The 14,958-nt window shown below is 38.3% G+C and overlaps 6 protein-coding genes across 7 annotated transcripts; 3 read left to right on the top strand and 3 right to left on the bottom strand.

Moving 5' to 3' along the window:
• Nucleotides 1-154: 154 nt before the first annotated feature.
• On the top strand, nucleotides 155-5,208 carry LOC129797167 (serine protease gd-like). Its single transcript, XM_055839508.1, has 4 exons — nucleotides 155-205; nucleotides 867-1,390; nucleotides 2,758-3,640; nucleotides 4,448-5,208. The coding sequence occupies exons 2-4, from the start codon at nucleotides 1,175-1,177 to the stop codon at nucleotides 4,984-4,986; spliced, it is 1,638 nt and encodes a 545-aa protein (XP_055695483.1). The 5' UTR covers nucleotides 155-205; nucleotides 867-1,174; the 3' UTR covers nucleotides 4,987-5,208.
• On the bottom strand, nucleotides 4,407-6,116 carry LOC129797178 (actin-related protein 2/3 complex subunit 3). The gene is made up of 3 exons (XM_055839523.1): nucleotides 5,984-6,116; nucleotides 5,480-5,849; nucleotides 4,407-5,411 (listed from the first exon to the last, which is right to left on the bottom strand). The coding sequence occupies exons 1-3, from the start codon at nucleotides 5,987-5,989 to the stop codon at nucleotides 5,254-5,256; spliced, it is 534 nt and encodes a 177-aa protein (XP_055695498.1). The 5' UTR covers nucleotides 5,990-6,116; the 3' UTR covers nucleotides 4,407-5,253.
• Nucleotides 6,117-6,238: 122 nt separating this feature from the next.
• On the top strand, nucleotides 6,239-7,158 carry LOC129797177 (GPN-loop GTPase 3). The gene has a single exon (XM_055839522.1). The coding sequence runs from the start codon at nucleotides 6,239-6,241 to the stop codon at nucleotides 7,091-7,093; it is 855 nt and encodes a 284-aa protein (XP_055695497.1). The 3' UTR covers nucleotides 7,094-7,158.
• Nucleotides 7,094-8,505, bottom strand: LOC129797174 (polymerase delta-interacting protein 2). Its single transcript, XM_055839520.1, has 5 exons — nucleotides 8,395-8,505; nucleotides 8,011-8,290; nucleotides 7,606-7,947; nucleotides 7,333-7,538; nucleotides 7,094-7,271 (listed from the first exon to the last, which is right to left on the bottom strand). The coding sequence occupies exons 1-5, from the start codon at nucleotides 8,487-8,489 to the stop codon at nucleotides 7,154-7,156; spliced, it is 1,041 nt and encodes a 346-aa protein (XP_055695495.1). The 5' UTR covers nucleotides 8,490-8,505; the 3' UTR covers nucleotides 7,094-7,153.
• On the bottom strand, nucleotides 8,475-14,838 carry LOC129797170 (deformed epidermal autoregulatory factor 1). 2 transcript variants are annotated; one of them, XM_055839514.1, is made up of 5 exons: nucleotides 14,722-14,838; nucleotides 13,758-14,394; nucleotides 13,012-13,448; nucleotides 12,649-12,815; nucleotides 8,475-8,579 (listed from the first exon to the last, which is right to left on the bottom strand). In XM_055839514.1, exons 1-5 carry the CDS (start codon nucleotides 14,794-14,796, stop codon nucleotides 8,570-8,572), a joined length of 1,326 nt encoding a protein of 441 aa, XP_055695489.1. In that variant the 5' UTR covers nucleotides 14,797-14,838; the 3' UTR covers nucleotides 8,475-8,569. The 2 variants fall into 2 exon arrangements, with proteins under 2 accessions (XP_055695489.1, XP_055695487.1); XM_055839512.1 differs by lacking the exon at nucleotides 8,475-8,579 and adding an exon at nucleotides 11,294-11,653.
• On the top strand, nucleotides 8,505-11,584 carry LOC129797165 (snRNA-activating protein complex subunit 4 homolog). The gene is made up of 3 exons (XM_055839506.1): nucleotides 8,505-8,618; nucleotides 8,823-10,057; nucleotides 10,128-11,584. The coding sequence occupies exons 2-3, from the start codon at nucleotides 8,961-8,963 to the stop codon at nucleotides 11,254-11,256; spliced, it is 2,226 nt and encodes a 741-aa protein (XP_055695481.1). The 5' UTR covers nucleotides 8,505-8,618; nucleotides 8,823-8,960; the 3' UTR covers nucleotides 11,257-11,584.
• Nucleotides 14,839-14,958: the final 120 nt, after the last annotated feature.

Genomic DNA, 14,958 nt, shown 5'->3' with positions numbered 1-14,958 from the left:
GTGCACAAATATATGAGTTTGAGTTGAAGTGTGATGTGATATTTAAAAAACGAAAAACTTTAACGCGCATAGACGACGAACCCGCAGCATTATATTGAGTGTCTTTTTTATTCCAAACAATTTTCTGCCAAATTTAGCAATTCCGTTTGAGAACAAAAAAGCTGGAAATTTGAAGCATAGAAGGAGGCAAAAAGAAGTGCTACAGGTTGTATAGAAAATCTTTTCTTTGGAATCAAATACAAAAAATGTAATTTATAATTAATATTGCCAATATGATAGGATTTTCGATCTATGTCCGTCTCTAAAATTCTTATTTGTGATGCTAAGTCTTAGATCTTAAAGTGAGGCGTGAGATATATGTACCTAAAACAGCTAATCATATGTATACATAGGGGTAGAAATTGGGCAAATAAATCAAACGTTTTTGCAAAAATTTGATATTAATCAAAACGGTCGATGAGCTATTTATAATTGTAATCATAATAACATGAGTTTATTTGTCTCAAGACTTAGCAAACTATATTTTAGCTATTATGTATAGCATTATGTATATACTATGGGACTATTATCAAACGTTAAAATATACCGTATTGTATACTATCAATATCGATTGCTTTTGTGTCCAAGAGATAAGTATGTATCAATATTTACTTGGATCGGACCTATATGTTAATGTTAGTTTATCGGTTGTGTTTGTCTCTTGGGGGCATTTTATATAGCTATGTAATTCTGGGGATTTCTCCTTCTCATATTCATGTACGATATGTATGCGTATGTTTTCTGGTATATGTATGCTTCATTGGAAATAGAGGAGACAATTTTGGTTTAGTATTCCCCCACTCATAAACTATCTTCTCCACTTCCAGAGACACTGATCATTCACGGACCGGATTCCAAGTTCTCCTCATCAGTAAGACCTGCACTGTGATCGCTTCAGCACGGACTTCTTTTTGAGCTCTCCGTGACTGTACCGTGTGGTTCGTTTAGTAGATCATAAATAGCACATTAAATGTGAATAGAGTGATTTGCAAAGCGAAAAGTTCCCTATTGATCATCATAAGTGCAATCGTAGTGCTGCAAAAACTATGAATAGAAAGAGAAGATAGTTTGTGGTTGATGTAAAAAAAAAACCTGTGATTCAAAGCAAAATATTTTAAGACAATCGATCACGAAGATGATCACATCAGTCAAGTGTATCGTTGCACTCGTGCACACTGTTGTGGTCTTTTCAGTGGTCAGGGGTCAACAAGTTAGCTCCCCCTGTCCAAACCTCTTCCAGTATCAGCACAATGGATATGAACCCGAAGGCGCCCTTGAAGTTCCCGCGCCGCCTATTGGCACCAAACTTGAGCTACACGTCTTCCTCACAGTTCCCGCCCAGTTGCCATCGGTAATTAGCTTTTCGATTCTGTCATCGCATTCTTCATTTCCCCCAGAACCAGTTTCCCATCTTCTCTCGATTCCATGCTAAAATACTAAGACGACGAAAAAAAAAACTTTGGCACTCCTCACGATAGCGCGATAATGATAAAATATGCAAAAAGAAACAACAAAAAAGATCTCTCAATAGCTCAATATAAGCCAGGTTGGCGAGAAAACTCTACATCTCCTCAACATCAGAAGCGTGCCAAATAATAGCGTAAATATTGCTTTGCGTGCATGAACTCTTCCTCATTTAGATAAATCAATAAAATCACATCAATTTGTTTGTAATCCAAAATATCTCTGTATGACGCAGAGTAGAAGCTCAAATGAGACAAATATAGAACCATAAAGAACTATCAGGTAGATAGAAATCTTTGGTATTCATTGCAGCTAAGCACACCTTTCGCATGAAAGTGCTAATAAAGTGTGTTTTCTCTCGGGTATTCCCCATCCTACTATTTAAGATTCCCCAGACACTTCAGCATCAGCACACTTGAGCCGCCTCAAGTAGCCACAGTGCCTTGCTTGAGGACAATCAATCACCATTGGATTACTTTTCACACAAATTACTTATTATTAGTTCATGATTGAATCTTTTGAATGGATCTTTTGATTGAGATTTCTCCAGTACCTTTTTTTCTATTGATCGTTAAGTCTTTTATATCATTGATGAGGACGCGGAGGACATTGGGATTTACAAGAGATTTATTGAACTGTAATCATGAGTTTTAAAATTTTATATCTGCGTATATTTTATTGGATGAACAAAAATCCCAAAGCGGATACATATTCTTTTTGTAAATTCCAATTGTGATTTTTTTTAAAAGAGAAATTCGTTAAAAGGAAGATTATCTATTTAAAAAAAGTAAAATATAGGAATGAATTATAGTTTATGAAAAGCAAAATTATATAAAATGATACCAAATTCATTTAAATTTTAATATCTTTAATATAAAGATGATCTTTTGCAGTTTATTCTGAGAAACAGTGTTGAAAATTTCAATAGAATGAAATTTTACCATACTATTAAACTAAAATCTTATACAAAAACAGCCTTTCCCAACATAAAAATATTTTTCGATTGACTGTTAATACATATGGGAGAGTCACTAAAAATTTGATATTAATCTGCGCATACCATATTAATCATCAATGACGCATTACTTTTTACAATTGTGAGGTAAAATCCACAAAATTCTTGAATTTCTGACGAAAACACTAAATCGTCGTACGTGTGTATTAAAATGAAAAGCAGAAGACAGCAAAATTAATTCAAATGAAATAAACCCGTGCCATGGCTAAGCTGAATTTAAATCTCTATTTTTTTTTCAGAGTTACGTGGGTGCTCTCGAATTGCGTGACTCCCAAGATGTGGCTCTGCAGCGCCTGAGAAATGGTCTCCCGGTGCGATATCGCGTCAAGTTTCCCATTCCTAATCCAGTTCCTCGCCTCGTGTCGATAACGTACAATGGAAATGTTATTTGCCAAGGAGAAAATGCCCGATATCCACATCAAGGATCATATGTGACAAACATTCGCTTAGATCATATGCTTACAACGAAGCTCTCAAATCAACCCTTTTACGAAACGAATCCCTATCAACAACCCCCTCCTACGCCTACGTACCACGATCCATTTAGTGAACCATATCCAACGCAAAATAATTACTTTCAAAACAACACGAATCCATTCTTCGATAAAGGCAATCAATATGATCCGTATGGCGGTAGCAACAATTTTATTCCTCAAGCTCCAGCAGTAGATCCAACCTACCCATCCTATCAACAACCTCAGCAACCTCAACCGATACCTACAAAAGCACCACCACCATCTCCATTGCCTCAACGACCTTCAAATACTAGACCCACAAATCCCTTCATCCAACAGAATACAAATCCTCCCTATCAGACAGCTGTTAATAGGTACGGGGGAGAGAGCGGGAACAATGTTTGTGGGAAGATCGATAGTCGCTTCACGATCACACCTCTTATATACGGTGGCGAAGAATTCCCCAAAGGTTCTTGGCCCTGGCTTGTTGCCGTGCACGTGTACAAAGGTGCTCAATTTTCATTTGTCTGCGGCGGAACTCTCGTCTCCCACAACGTCATCGTCAGTGCAGCTCACTGTTTTACAGACGGAAGAGGGGTTAGCTACCAAGCAACTGATGTAATTGTCTTCGTTGGAAAACACGATCTACGGAAGCTCAAAGAAGATGGTGAGGTTAGATTTTGAAAAAAAGTCTTCAAACATGTTCATTTATCTAATCGAAATTAAATAAATTCTCTCTTCGTGATCTTATATAAATTAAAATATTATTTTAAAACGATATATTCTTTTAAAATATATTAATTTTTATGTTTATGTTAAAATTAATTGATCCTCCATGCATGAGTCATTTTCACCGAAACTGATTAGTCAAGGCATTTCTCTCTGACTAAATATTAATTAATAAGCTTCTGCTAAATAGGCTAAATAGATTTTGCGACACGTTTTGCCCATATTTTTGTAGAACTGGGATAATAACCCCCTTATAAGCGGCTTAAATTAGTTAATCAAAGATTTGAAGATCTTCTGGAAAAAAAACGTTGGTAGTAAGTGATAAAAAATTCAGTCTTCTTGAGTTTTTTTGATTGATTTTATAAATAAAAAAATATATATATTGTTGAGATTTTTTAGTCAATTTTACGTATTTAAAAGCTTAGAATTTGCCTAAATGAGCTAACTATTACACGCGAGATCTCCATAAATGGAAAGATAAATCCTTAAAGTCTATGAGAAGCTTTACTTTACATATACATAAAATAAATAAGCCAGGTTTTGCAAATTAATTTTATGCAAAATTTGCCATAAATTTGATATCTATCTGCAGGAGAGCATTTTCAATCGAAAATTCAAAAGGCAAAAGATCAAAATTTATAAAATTCATTTCGCTTGAAAACATAAATATAAATTAGTCTCAGCCGGATTAATATCCAAAGATGTACTTCCATCGAGTTATTTTATTGAATCTTTCTTTTTTTAGGAGCAACAATTTCCGAAGTGAGCGACCTTAATATTCATCCTGAATTCCTCAAAGATCCCCAGGGATCCTTTGATGCTGACATTGCTGTTTTAGTGCTGAAAGAAAGTGTGGAATTCAGCACCTACATTCGTCCTGCCTGCCTATGGAGCCTACCAACAGACGAGGAATACTTTGTTGGAAAAACCGGCGTTGTAGTTGGTTGGGGACGTGACGAAAAAGGCAACTTGGTGACTTATCTACCCAAGAGGACACAGGTTCCCCTTGTTTCTTCGCAAGAATGCATCAATTCTCGTGATGATTTTGCCGTTCTCACGTCCGCGAGAACAATTTGTGGTGGCTGGCGTGATGGAGTCAATGGTCCATGCACGGGAGATTCCGGCGGAGGGCTCATTATGTATGAGAACGGTCGATGGCAGCTCCGTGGGGTAATTTCAATTGCCATAAAGCATCCTGTATCTGGAGTTTGCGACCTCCGGGAGTACGTGGTATTTACGGACGCAGCAAAATTCACTAGTTGGATTCGTTCATTCATGCGGTAGCAAAAGTTCCAAGTCACACTCAGAAAAAAACCACAAAAATGCCATTTACTAGAAAATGTAAACTAAATTTTCTGGGTGACCTTCTTCTGTTGATACTCAGGTGTTATTTAGAGAAGGCATTGGCCTTGTAATCACTATTTTTTTTTTACAAATAAATCTGTGTATATTGCAATATTCTTTAGCAATTAAGGACAATAAAAATCATTATGTATTAACTTCCTATAAGATACTGATTTTTCTTGCCGCAAACTTTCACCCAGCGACTCTCTACTGTCCTGGACCAGATAGGGATTTATCCATGAATTTCTTTTTGGCAAAGCACAGCCACCACTTACTTGGCTTTCCGTCATCTCCGCTGAAGACTTTCTCACATACACGATTCCCAGTCTCTTGACGTAGTTGCAAAAAATACTGACGCATTAAATCTATAAAATTTTTTTTCTTCTAGTTCAAGTTGTAAGGAAATTGTTTAATTATATTGGTGATATTTTACCTGCCTCCTGGCTAGTTGATGGTCTTGCATAGACTGAATTGAGTGGAAATCCAGCTTCTCCCGGAATATCAAACTTTGATATAGCTAGAGAATACATTTCCTGATGCCCCTGATTTTTATTGGAGCACCTCTGGAGCTTCTTTAAGCATTCGGTGATGTAGAGAGTGACATAGATTAGCACTCTGTCCACTTCCGACTTAATCTCAAATGTCCGGAAGAATATATTGGCTTTGAAGTAGTAGAGGGCTTCATCAATTATGTCTTGTTCACTGTTACTGATAGGAGCTGGTCCTCGGTGTTGAGTTCTCAATGGCAAGACTGCGACATTACCCAGAGACTGGGAATAGTCACGCAATTGTGAATGGTAAGCCTGATGAGGATGAAATCCAAAATTATTAATTTTCTTATCGCAATGATGTCCGTCCGGGCACACCCTCGAAAATATTAACTTGTTTATTGGAATTCTGTAGAATATTTTAAGTTTTTATTATAGTTTTCACTCACCGGCATCTTTTTTGTAGGTTTTTGAAGACCAAACCTAGAAAAATTGTTTATTTTAAGTAGTTTTTGTAATTTTTATGAAAACACTCGATTTTTTTGGGAAGATGAATCAATGTTTCATGTAATGTCATACTTTGAAACAAAATGTTTCATCATCGTGGGAGGCGGGGTAAAATGCGTTGCATAGAGGTTATAAAAAACAAAAATAAATAATTTGTTTTGTGTTTGAGGTAAAATTATCACAAAAAAAGGAATAAAATGCGTTACGCACAGCTAGTAATGGGCCCTGCAGGATGTGGAAAGTCAACATATTGTGCTACAATGCAGAGACACGCCATGGATTCCAAGAGAGTGATAAATATTGTGAATCTGGATCCTGCCGCAGAAGTCTTTGACTACCAACCACTTGTGGACATCAGAGATCTCATCAATGTTGAAGACACGATGGAGGATGAAGAGCTACATTTTGGCCCAAATGGTGGTCTTGTCTTTTGCTTGGAGTACCTCGTAAAGAATTCAGATTGGCTCAAGGAACAGCTCTGTGGAGGTTCAGATGAGGATTTGGAAGGTGAACCAGACGATGATTACCTTATATTCGACATGCCTGGTCAAATAGAGTTGTACACACACCTCTCTGTGGGCAGGGATCTCGTACAGCTCCTGCAATCTTGGAATTTTCAAGTATGCAGTGTCTTTCTGCTTGACTCACAATTCTTGATCGACGGCGCTAAATTCATCTCCGGTACGATGGCAGCTCTCAGTGTGATGGTTAATATTGAACTACCACATGTGAATATTCTCAGTAAAATGGATCTTCTCAGTAAGAGTGCCAGGAAGCAGTTGGACAAGTACTTGGAACCAGATCCAATGGCTCTACTCAGCGAAGTTAATACCGAATCTGCATGGGGCCGTAAACACCAGAAACTTTCAGAAGCCATCGGAAGTCTCATTGACTCATTCAGTCTCGTCCGCTTCCTTTCACTGGATATTAACGATGAGGAGAGTATTAATGAGGTTTTACTAATTGTGGACAATATTATACAGTATGGAGAGGATTTTGATGTAAAAGTGCAGGACTTTGAACAAGCTGATCCGGATGATGAAGAAATTTAGTTTTACATTTTTGTCTCAAATTTATAATTTCCTGAAGTTTCGAATAAATAATATTTTGAATCACACATTCTCTTCTGGAGGAACACTTCCTCCATCATCGGGTTTACTCTCAAGAGAGAAAGGCGGGATTCTACAGTCAAAAGTGTGTCCGTCCTCACGCTCTAGACGAAAAGTTCCCCTAAAATGAAGGCATTTTGTGAGATCATATAAGAATGGAATGGATTAGTATAGAATCTTACCACATATGTCCGCTTGGAGCTTGGAGACTCACGTGGCTGCTGTATTGGAAAGCCGGAAGACGTGGACTTAGAACTGGTTCTTGGCCCACCACACCTCGGCCACGAACCGTTTCAAGTGTCCCAGAGAGTGAAAATATCCTCCAGTGCCGCTCTCGAAGTTGTACGCTTAATTCTCCGAGATTCTCCAGGCGGATGCAGTACCGCCACTAGAGATAACAAAAAAAATTATCAATGCAATGAAAAGAAATAAAGAAAAGGGTGGTAAAAGCATACCCAATAGACAGAAGCTGCTGGAGTTTCTCGGCAACCCATGTAAAATGGAATCACCGTCACTCGAACTCCCTCAGTGGTTTCCTTGTGTACGTCTGATAACTCCAGCCATGGATGGTTCTTCTTCTGCCACGCAATTAGTGTGTCCTGCGCCTCAAAAGGAGGATCCCTCTCTGGCTGATACGTGAGGAACTTGTCGAAGAGCTCATGATGGAGCGGCGCCTTTTCACCTGATGAATACGGAAGAATATCCTCGTGGGCAACATAATCCAGCCCTGGGATGGCATAGAGACTTCTGCTACTATCCTGATTGCCCAAGAAAGTTACAGCCTCAGTCTGAGCCCTCTGAAATTACATTTAACATGTATTAAATCTCTTCTGTTACTTAAATCGTATTAAAATACTCACAATAAAAGGGCAGTCTCGTGAATCGATGAGGACTTGGTAGAAAGTATGTGTTGTGCCCTTGACTTCCTTACTAACATTACCGGATGGCGTCTCTGCACTTGGGTCAGCTTCTGTTTTGATAGGTGCTGCCTGTGTATTGGGAATATCTCTGTCGTAAACGCGTGCCAACCACGGGAAGAGAACAACGCCGCGGTAGCCAAAGACTCGATGCAGGAAAAGTTGTCCTGTATCGTATTTCCCCTGAATCTTTGGTGTCTCCAATTTTCCCACTTCCGCCAAGCTTAATTGCGTTTAATTTTTATAAAAGGGAAAATTATATAAGAAGCTCTCTCTAATAGACTTGAGTGATTTTTTTATAAATAGGAAACGTTCCGCTCAACTTACCGGGAAAATCTTGTTGATTGTGTAGAGATGCATCGTAGGGCAACTTGGAAGTGAATTGACTTCCCCGTCAGCAGGTGCTTCATCACAATTTGCATTGCCGGAATGGAAGTTTTTCACTAATTTTCTCTGACTTTTTTTTTTATTGATAAACACAACACGACTTTTCCAAAAAGTCTCAAAGTACACTGAAAAAAATCGAATGGATTCTTGTCATTCAATCGAAGGTAGGTATAGTTATTTTTTTATAATTTTACACAAATAAATGAGAAAAAGATGAAGAAATTAAACATAAAAAGATGAACTGTACTTAATTTTAATCAGTTTTCTCTGAAAATTAGTAAAAATTAAAAAAAAAAACTGAGAATTTTGACGAAAAAAAGTAACAAAATAATATAACAAACTTCACATTACATATATTTTTCTTATAGCCAACTTCGCCGAGCAAATAAGTCATAACAAAACGTCAAAACGTACAAAACCTACAAAATATTTGAGAAAAATTCTAAAAAAATTGTATTTATTTGTCGTGATAATAATCCAGCAATAAGTTTGCGGTGTCCGTGAAAATGGATGACCCTTTGGAAGAAGACTCAGATTCTTTAGTTGGCTCCGATGAGGAAGGTCTCAAGATAGATTTTAAAATAGAAGGAAGTCTCCTGAATGAAGCTAAAGATTTGATTGTCCAGCATTGCGATATCACTCCCTACAATGCAATTCAGATTAATCAGCGCTACATCGACTACCTCGAGAGCCTGCGGCAGAAGGTGAAATCCCTAATTGAGCTCTGTGATAAACGCTACACTGCCATCGAAGAATTCCTTGAGAATAAAAATAATTTCTCCGATAAGAAGAAGCATGTCTATTGGCAGAGTGCGAGAAACTATGGGTATCCCTTCTTCAAGGTGCCAGGTGGAAAAAGAGCTCCAGACAATGAGGATCATTTGGAGAAAATGAAAAGAGGAGAGCTACTGCCGGTGGATTATGTTCACATGAAGAGGAAGAATTGGACTTTGCTCGATCAGAAGAATCTCCTGGATGGTGTAAAGAGCGCAATGATTTTATTCCACAGTCATCGGGTTGAAAGTGCCATTAAAGTGCTCCAGAGACGCCGAAAAATTCCTGGGAGACTGACAAAGATTGAATCCCTGCTGGCAGAAAAGCAGAATGTTGCTGATATGCCATTTGACAGGCTCTGGGATTGCGTAAAAGATTGTCCGGACTTCCATGTTGACTGGGATTTGGTTTCAATTAAAAATCTCAATCTGCGTCACAGTGCTATTGAATGCCAATCCATGTGGAAATTACACCTAAGTCCTGAGCTCAATAGAACCCCCTGGGCGTCTGACGAAGAGGATGTCCTGCTGAATGCCGTCGAACGATTAGGTGAAGGTGATTGGGAGAAGATTGCGATGAAGGTTGGCCATAGATCCGAGTTTCAGTGCTTCGTTCACTATCAGACAAACTTTGGCTTGATTGATAAGATTGAATTCAGGAAGAAATTTACGCCGGAGGAGGATCAGAAACTTTTGAAGCTTGTGGAAAAGTATCGTTTTGGTGATTCAATTTGCTGGACACGTCTTGGTAGTGAGTTTGAATATAGAACGAAGCATACGCTCTACAAGAGATACCACTATAGCCTTAATCCCAACATTGATCATTCTCGGTGAGGATTTTTTAAAAAATAATTCTCGAATTACATCGTCAATATAATTTTGTAATGTTTTTTTCTTTAGATGGACAGCTGCGGATGACTGCGTCCTCATGGCAGCAATCGAAGAATATGGGACAAACTTCTCAAAAATTGTCCAGGAAGTTATGCCAAATCGAACGGTTCCGCAACTAAGGAGTCGTTATAGCAATTCCCTTCTTTCCGTGGGTAACAATAATATCTGGACAGCGGAAGAGGATGAAGCATTGGTTAATCAATATGAGAATGAGAAGAAAACTTGGGCAGATATCGCTAATGCTCTCAGAACGCACAATCGAATCAGCTGCAGGACACGCTACCGCACAATCAAAAAGTTCCTGGAAGCAAATCCGGAGAAAAGTGTAAAAGATGTCCCACGGAAACTCCGAAGACTCACAACGAATATCACACGAGAGAATTGGAAAGAACGAATGGTTGAAATTCACAACAAGACGCAGGAAGAGCATGATCCCTTCCGGGAAACATCAATGATTGACCGGAAGTACTTCAAGTATTTCATGACGAGCTATGATTTTAAATTCGGAGAAGAATTACGACCACAGAGACCGGTGACGAATAATCTTTGTCACATCGCGAATGTGCTGGACTTCAAAGTTACGAGAAATCAGTTGAATTTTGCTCAGCATAACTTTACGGATAATCAGTTAATGCACCTGAAGAGTATTGCGGGGAAACATATCCCTGACCCTCAGGGTATCCTTACATCACTTTGCCTCCCACCAAATTGGAGTACAATTGCAGCATTTCGGGGTATCGCTGCCACGCTAGCTATGCAACAGTCCAACCCGGGATCTTCTGTTGTACCAACAAATGTACCTGAAGTGCAGGACTTCAAAGCACGTTTCCGGAAGATGTTTTACTGGACGGCACTACTGAGCAGAATTCCGCAAGTTGCTTCAAATTCTTGCGATATTGAAGAGATTGTTGATGAAGAACTTATCATGGAGGAGACACCAAAAGCTTCCACATCAACTCGTGCAGAACACAACAATTCTCGGGAATCACCAGCCCTATACTATGTGATTGAATACGATAAGGATGAATATGTGATAAAAGAAATCTCCAGGAGCCCCATTAAGAAGAGAACTTTTGGAGCTTCCGAAGAAGAATCAAAGGGAACTTGTTCAAAAAGGATCAAGACAGACTCAGATTAAGTATCGGGTTAATTTTTTGTTAGTTAGAAAAAGAATCTTCACTTCTATTTCACTTATTATTTCTTTCTTTTTCTTCTCTCTCTCTCTCTCTCTCTCACTTCTACAGTACACAATCAAAGGATTATACTAATTTTATTCTCATATCTCAAATTTTGTTTCTGTTCTACAACGTACACTTATTCTTATCTAGAAGATTATACAGATTTCATTTTTTTCTTTATATTCCACATCAATTATTATTAAAAAATATGATGTCTTATATTATTACTCTAAAGCAGTATTCAAATGAATTCAAAATAAACTTGTAATGAATTTATACTGAATTAAACCATATGTGTATATTTTTTAATTTCCCTCATACTCCTCTTGTATTAGTTTAATAATTTCCCGATAATGCCTAGAAACGATAGAAATTCTAATAAATAAATTTCGTAATACACAGGGTGTTTCAAGATCAGAGAATTAACTATAAAATTTTGAGAAAAAAAATCAAGCAAAAATATTTCCAATAATGAAAGTTCAGATTTTCATTAAGTACAATAAGTATCTATTTTATAAGATTTATAATTTCCTAATTAATGTTTAAAAGAATTCTCCTTATTCGAAACACCCTATATACGAAGAAAATTCTGTAGATGAAAAGGTAAAACTTAATTATTTGGCTCACAGCAAAATAATGATAAATTAATTTGGCAAAGAACAAAACTTTATAAATTGTTAAATAAATTGAAATTTCTTATTTTGATATTTTCCCAAATCTTTTACCTTTCTGTAAATTAAAAAAAGAATGAAAATATCATTTTTTATCCGTTGAAAAATGTAAGTAGGGCTACAATGTTCAGTGAATAGTTACAAATACATTATTTTGTTTGTAAAAGAAGTAACAATCCCCAACAAGTGATATAATAATGGTTATAATTTATACTAGAACCTTTATCAATTACTTTTTATACTTATCATTCAATACAATTATGATTACATACAATTAGTTTTTTTTTATCAATTGTGTGTGGTTCTCAATGTGCAGCAATTTCTTCTACTTTTATATCAAACTTCTTGATTGTAGTGTGTCAATTGTTTCTTCTTCTTTATTCCTTTTCAAGTTTGAAAAAAAGGGATGTGAAGACACCATTTCCTTAAAGGTGGTTTCATTGTAACTATACAACATGCTTCTCCCTCTTTCCGTACATGAATATTTAAAAAAAAATCTTCTAATTCCTTTCATGAATTAGAAGGATAAAGAAATGCTAATCGTGCTAGATCAATTTCAGCACAAATAACACGATGAATCATTTTACTAAAACTTATTTATCTTCTCAATAGAACTACTTCTGTTCAAAAAAAAACCTTTTCAAAAAAAATGAATTCGAATATAAATTGTTAATTCCTTACGCTTGATCGTCCACAAGAAGCATAATCTGCTGAGTACCATCCGCTGGATCTCGTGAACACTCCACCTGATGTGAGTTCCAATCTTTACGTTGACAGAATGTCGAGCAGTAGGGTGTTCGTCTGCATAGAGAACACTCGGCGAGGGCTTCTCTGTTGCAATTGGCACACTAGAAAATTTAATACAAAAATTGGTTGTAAATTATTATAAATAACTTGAAGAGCATCCAAAAGTTGTTAAATCAATGCCGTTTAGAGAAATAATACAATTCTAAAAATAATCTATAGCCAAGTTTACAGAAATTCTTGCAAAATTTTCATTTTTCTGTGGCATTGAGTCGCTTTAAGACCAAAATATTATCTTACCTTCTTGGCACCATTCAAGTCAACACCAGCCCCAATATTAATGGCATTTGGATCTTCAATATCATGAACACGTGCTGCAATGAGTGCAGCATCTCTCTCACGCTGTACCCGCTCCACTTGCTTAGCATGGATCTCCTGGGCCTCATTGATGTACCTCCTGAAGTCAGCTACTGTCTTTGCCATTTGAACACACAAAGTTTTGAGTCTCTCAAGCGGTATGTTACCCTCAGCAACTTGTGTGGCATCGAGAAAATCGCTAGAGCCATCAATACCATCTGCTAGAGCACCCCATGGTTCTTCCTTTGCAATTACCACGGGCTCCTGTTCAGTGTACTCATCTGCTGAGCCCGATTGGCGCTTTTTCTTGTTATCAATTTCAATTTGATTGCGTCTACGTCTCTTGTATGGCGTAAAGAAGCGCACTGGACCTGTAGCGCCTGTGAGAAATAAAATTGGTGGAACATTAATATAGCTCATAAATCATTCGTTGCATGTGGGAATTTCGTGACAAGCGAGAATGCAAGCTAAGCAGCATCTCGTGAGACGAAAATAGTTTACATATTTCTACATTTATTTTTAATCATGCAGCCAAAGAGACGTTTAGAAAACCTAGTGGAAGCAGACATGAATGTATTATCTATGATCAATTAATGAAAATAAGCAGGCTGCCAATAAAATCTTTAGACAGATTTTAATCACAAAAAAAATGAATAAGATTAGAGGCCTAAAAAAAGAATATTACTTACTAGAATCATCGTCGCAACATGCAGGACAAGTACAGCTAGTAGCGTGTGGCTGTAAAACACCTTCATCAATGAGAGCTTGTAAGCTTCGTCCCCCGAATCGGATGGAGCGCTTCCAATCCTTGCTAGAACCACGACCGCATTCTTGCTCAAATTCGCTGGGCGTGAACCAGTTGTCCTTGTACTTGATACATCGTCCACGTCCACCGGAGCCCAGGCGACTTTTGTATAACTCTGCAGTTGTTGTCTTGCAGCGAATTGGTAAAACTTCCATATTCATGATATCAGCCCACTGATTCTGAATTGTCTGAGACTGCGTCTGGGGCTGTGGTTCAGTCATCGTGGTGATCTCCTGTGTACTTGTAGCAACTGACTCAGAAGACGTCACTGGCTGCTTGATGACAATGTGTGTGGCTTTGAGATCGCCTCCGACCACTTGGCCGGAGATAAAACCATTGTTGTCCACGCAAATCATTGGTTTAAAGTGGAGCAGCTGTTCAGGTGTTATTACGTTGAATGTACTGCCACTGGCACTGCCCACGGGGACACTCACGGGTACAGGAACGGACACCACGGTGCCCCCCTCGACGGAGCTTGACTCTGCCGTTGTGGCCGCAATGAGACGCGTCCTTGTGGTAGTCTGAAATGTCATAGAATACGTCAGGGAGGGTGTACTTTTCATACAGCATTGGGGGGTTCATTTTGTCCAAAAACAAAGGACTTTGCTTCGAGAAAATGGGATGGGTTATTTGGATGTTTCCAGGCTGCCCCGGGAGCTAGGAAGTAAGTGGGGAATTCAATGGCGAGTGGTAGAGGGCAAGAAGTGAGAAATTCAAAATGGATGCTTCGACACAAGGCAAAAGGTGCGCCCAAGCGTTGGAACATTCGGGGCCCCTGGGAAAATTGCCATCCCCATGTGAACGGGTCTAATTTTCCACGGCAAAGGTGCAAAAGGCATGCAACGTACCTGATTTCCATTTTCTTGTGAGCTAGCTTCGGCTTCGGTTATGTCCGGCAAGATGTCCGACTGATTCTCATCCATGATCGGCGCCCCGATTCAATTGTCGTCGTCAATTGTCGCTTCGGCACTCAAAACAACCTCGAGATACACACAACACGGTGGGTAGATATTTCAGCAAGATGCGCACGTAGAAGACGCTACACGGGATGCACTGCACTTCCGGAATTTTCCACAAAACCACCA

This window comes from Lutzomyia longipalpis, chromosome 1 (assembly GCF_024334085.1).
Source record: "Lutzomyia longipalpis isolate SR_M1_2022 chromosome 1, ASM2433408v1".
Lineage (NCBI taxonomy): Eukaryota > Metazoa > Arthropoda > Insecta > Diptera > Psychodidae > Lutzomyia > Lutzomyia longipalpis.
Note: the sequence above shows the minus strand (reverse complement) of the source record. Positions and strands in the feature narration are given on the sequence as shown.

What these genes read in the sequence shown, in the direction of transcription:
- LOC129797178 (XM_055839523.1), bottom strand. An exon ending in ATCAACTAGCCAGGAGGCAG is followed by an intron (nt 5,412 to 5,479) that starts GTAAAATATCAC and finishes AAAATTTTATAG; the next exon opens with ATTTAATGCGTCAGTATTTT.
- LOC129797170 (XM_055839512.1), bottom strand. Translation starts at nt 14,796, where the DNA reads ATGGATGAGAATCAGTCGGACATCTTGCCGGACATAACCGAAGCCGAA. An exon ending in CACAAGAAAATGGAAATCAG is followed by an intron (nt 14,395 to 14,721) that starts GTACGTTGCATG and finishes ATGACATTTCAG; the next exon opens with ACTACCACAAGGACGCGTCT. An exon ending in CTTCTTGTGGACGATCAAGC is followed by an intron (nt 11,654 to 12,648) that starts GTAAGGAATTAA and finishes TATCGTTTCTAG; the next exon opens with GCATTATCGGGAAATTATTA.
- LOC129797167 (XM_055839508.1), top strand. Translation starts at nt 1,175, where the DNA reads ATGATCACATCAGTCAAGTGTATCGTTGCACTCGTGCACACTGTTGTG. An exon ending in TTCCCGCCCAGTTGCCATCG is followed by an intron (nt 1,391 to 2,757) that starts GTAATTAGCTTT and finishes TTTTTTTTTCAG; the next exon opens with AGTTACGTGGGTGCTCTCGA. An exon ending in ACGGAAGCTCAAAGAAGATG is followed by an intron (nt 3,641 to 4,447) that starts GTGAGGTTAGAT and finishes TTCTTTTTTTAG; the next exon opens with GAGCAACAATTTCCGAAGTG.
- LOC129797177 (XM_055839522.1), top strand. Translation starts at nt 6,239, where the DNA reads ATGCGTTACGCACAGCTAGTAATGGGCCCTGCAGGATGTGGAAAGTCA.
- LOC129797165 (XM_055839506.1), top strand. Translation starts at nt 8,961, where the DNA reads ATGGATGACCCTTTGGAAGAAGACTCAGATTCTTTAGTTGGCTCCGAT. An exon ending in CCCAACATTGATCATTCTCG is followed by an intron (nt 10,058 to 10,127) that starts GTGAGGATTTTT and finishes TTTTTTCTTTAG; the next exon opens with ATGGACAGCTGCGGATGACT.
- LOC129797174 (XM_055839520.1), bottom strand. Translation starts at nt 8,489, where the DNA reads ATGCAAATTGTGATGAAGCACCTGCTGACGGGGAAGTCAATTCACTTC. An exon ending in CACGAGACTGCCCTTTTATT is followed by an intron (nt 7,948 to 8,010) that starts GTGAGTATTTTA and finishes ATGTAATTTCAG; the next exon opens with AGGGCTCAGACTGAGGCTGT. An exon ending in GCTCCAAGCGGACATATGTG is followed by an intron (nt 7,272 to 7,332) that starts GTAAGATTCTAT and finishes CCTTCATTTTAG; the next exon opens with GGGAACTTTTCGTCTAGAGC.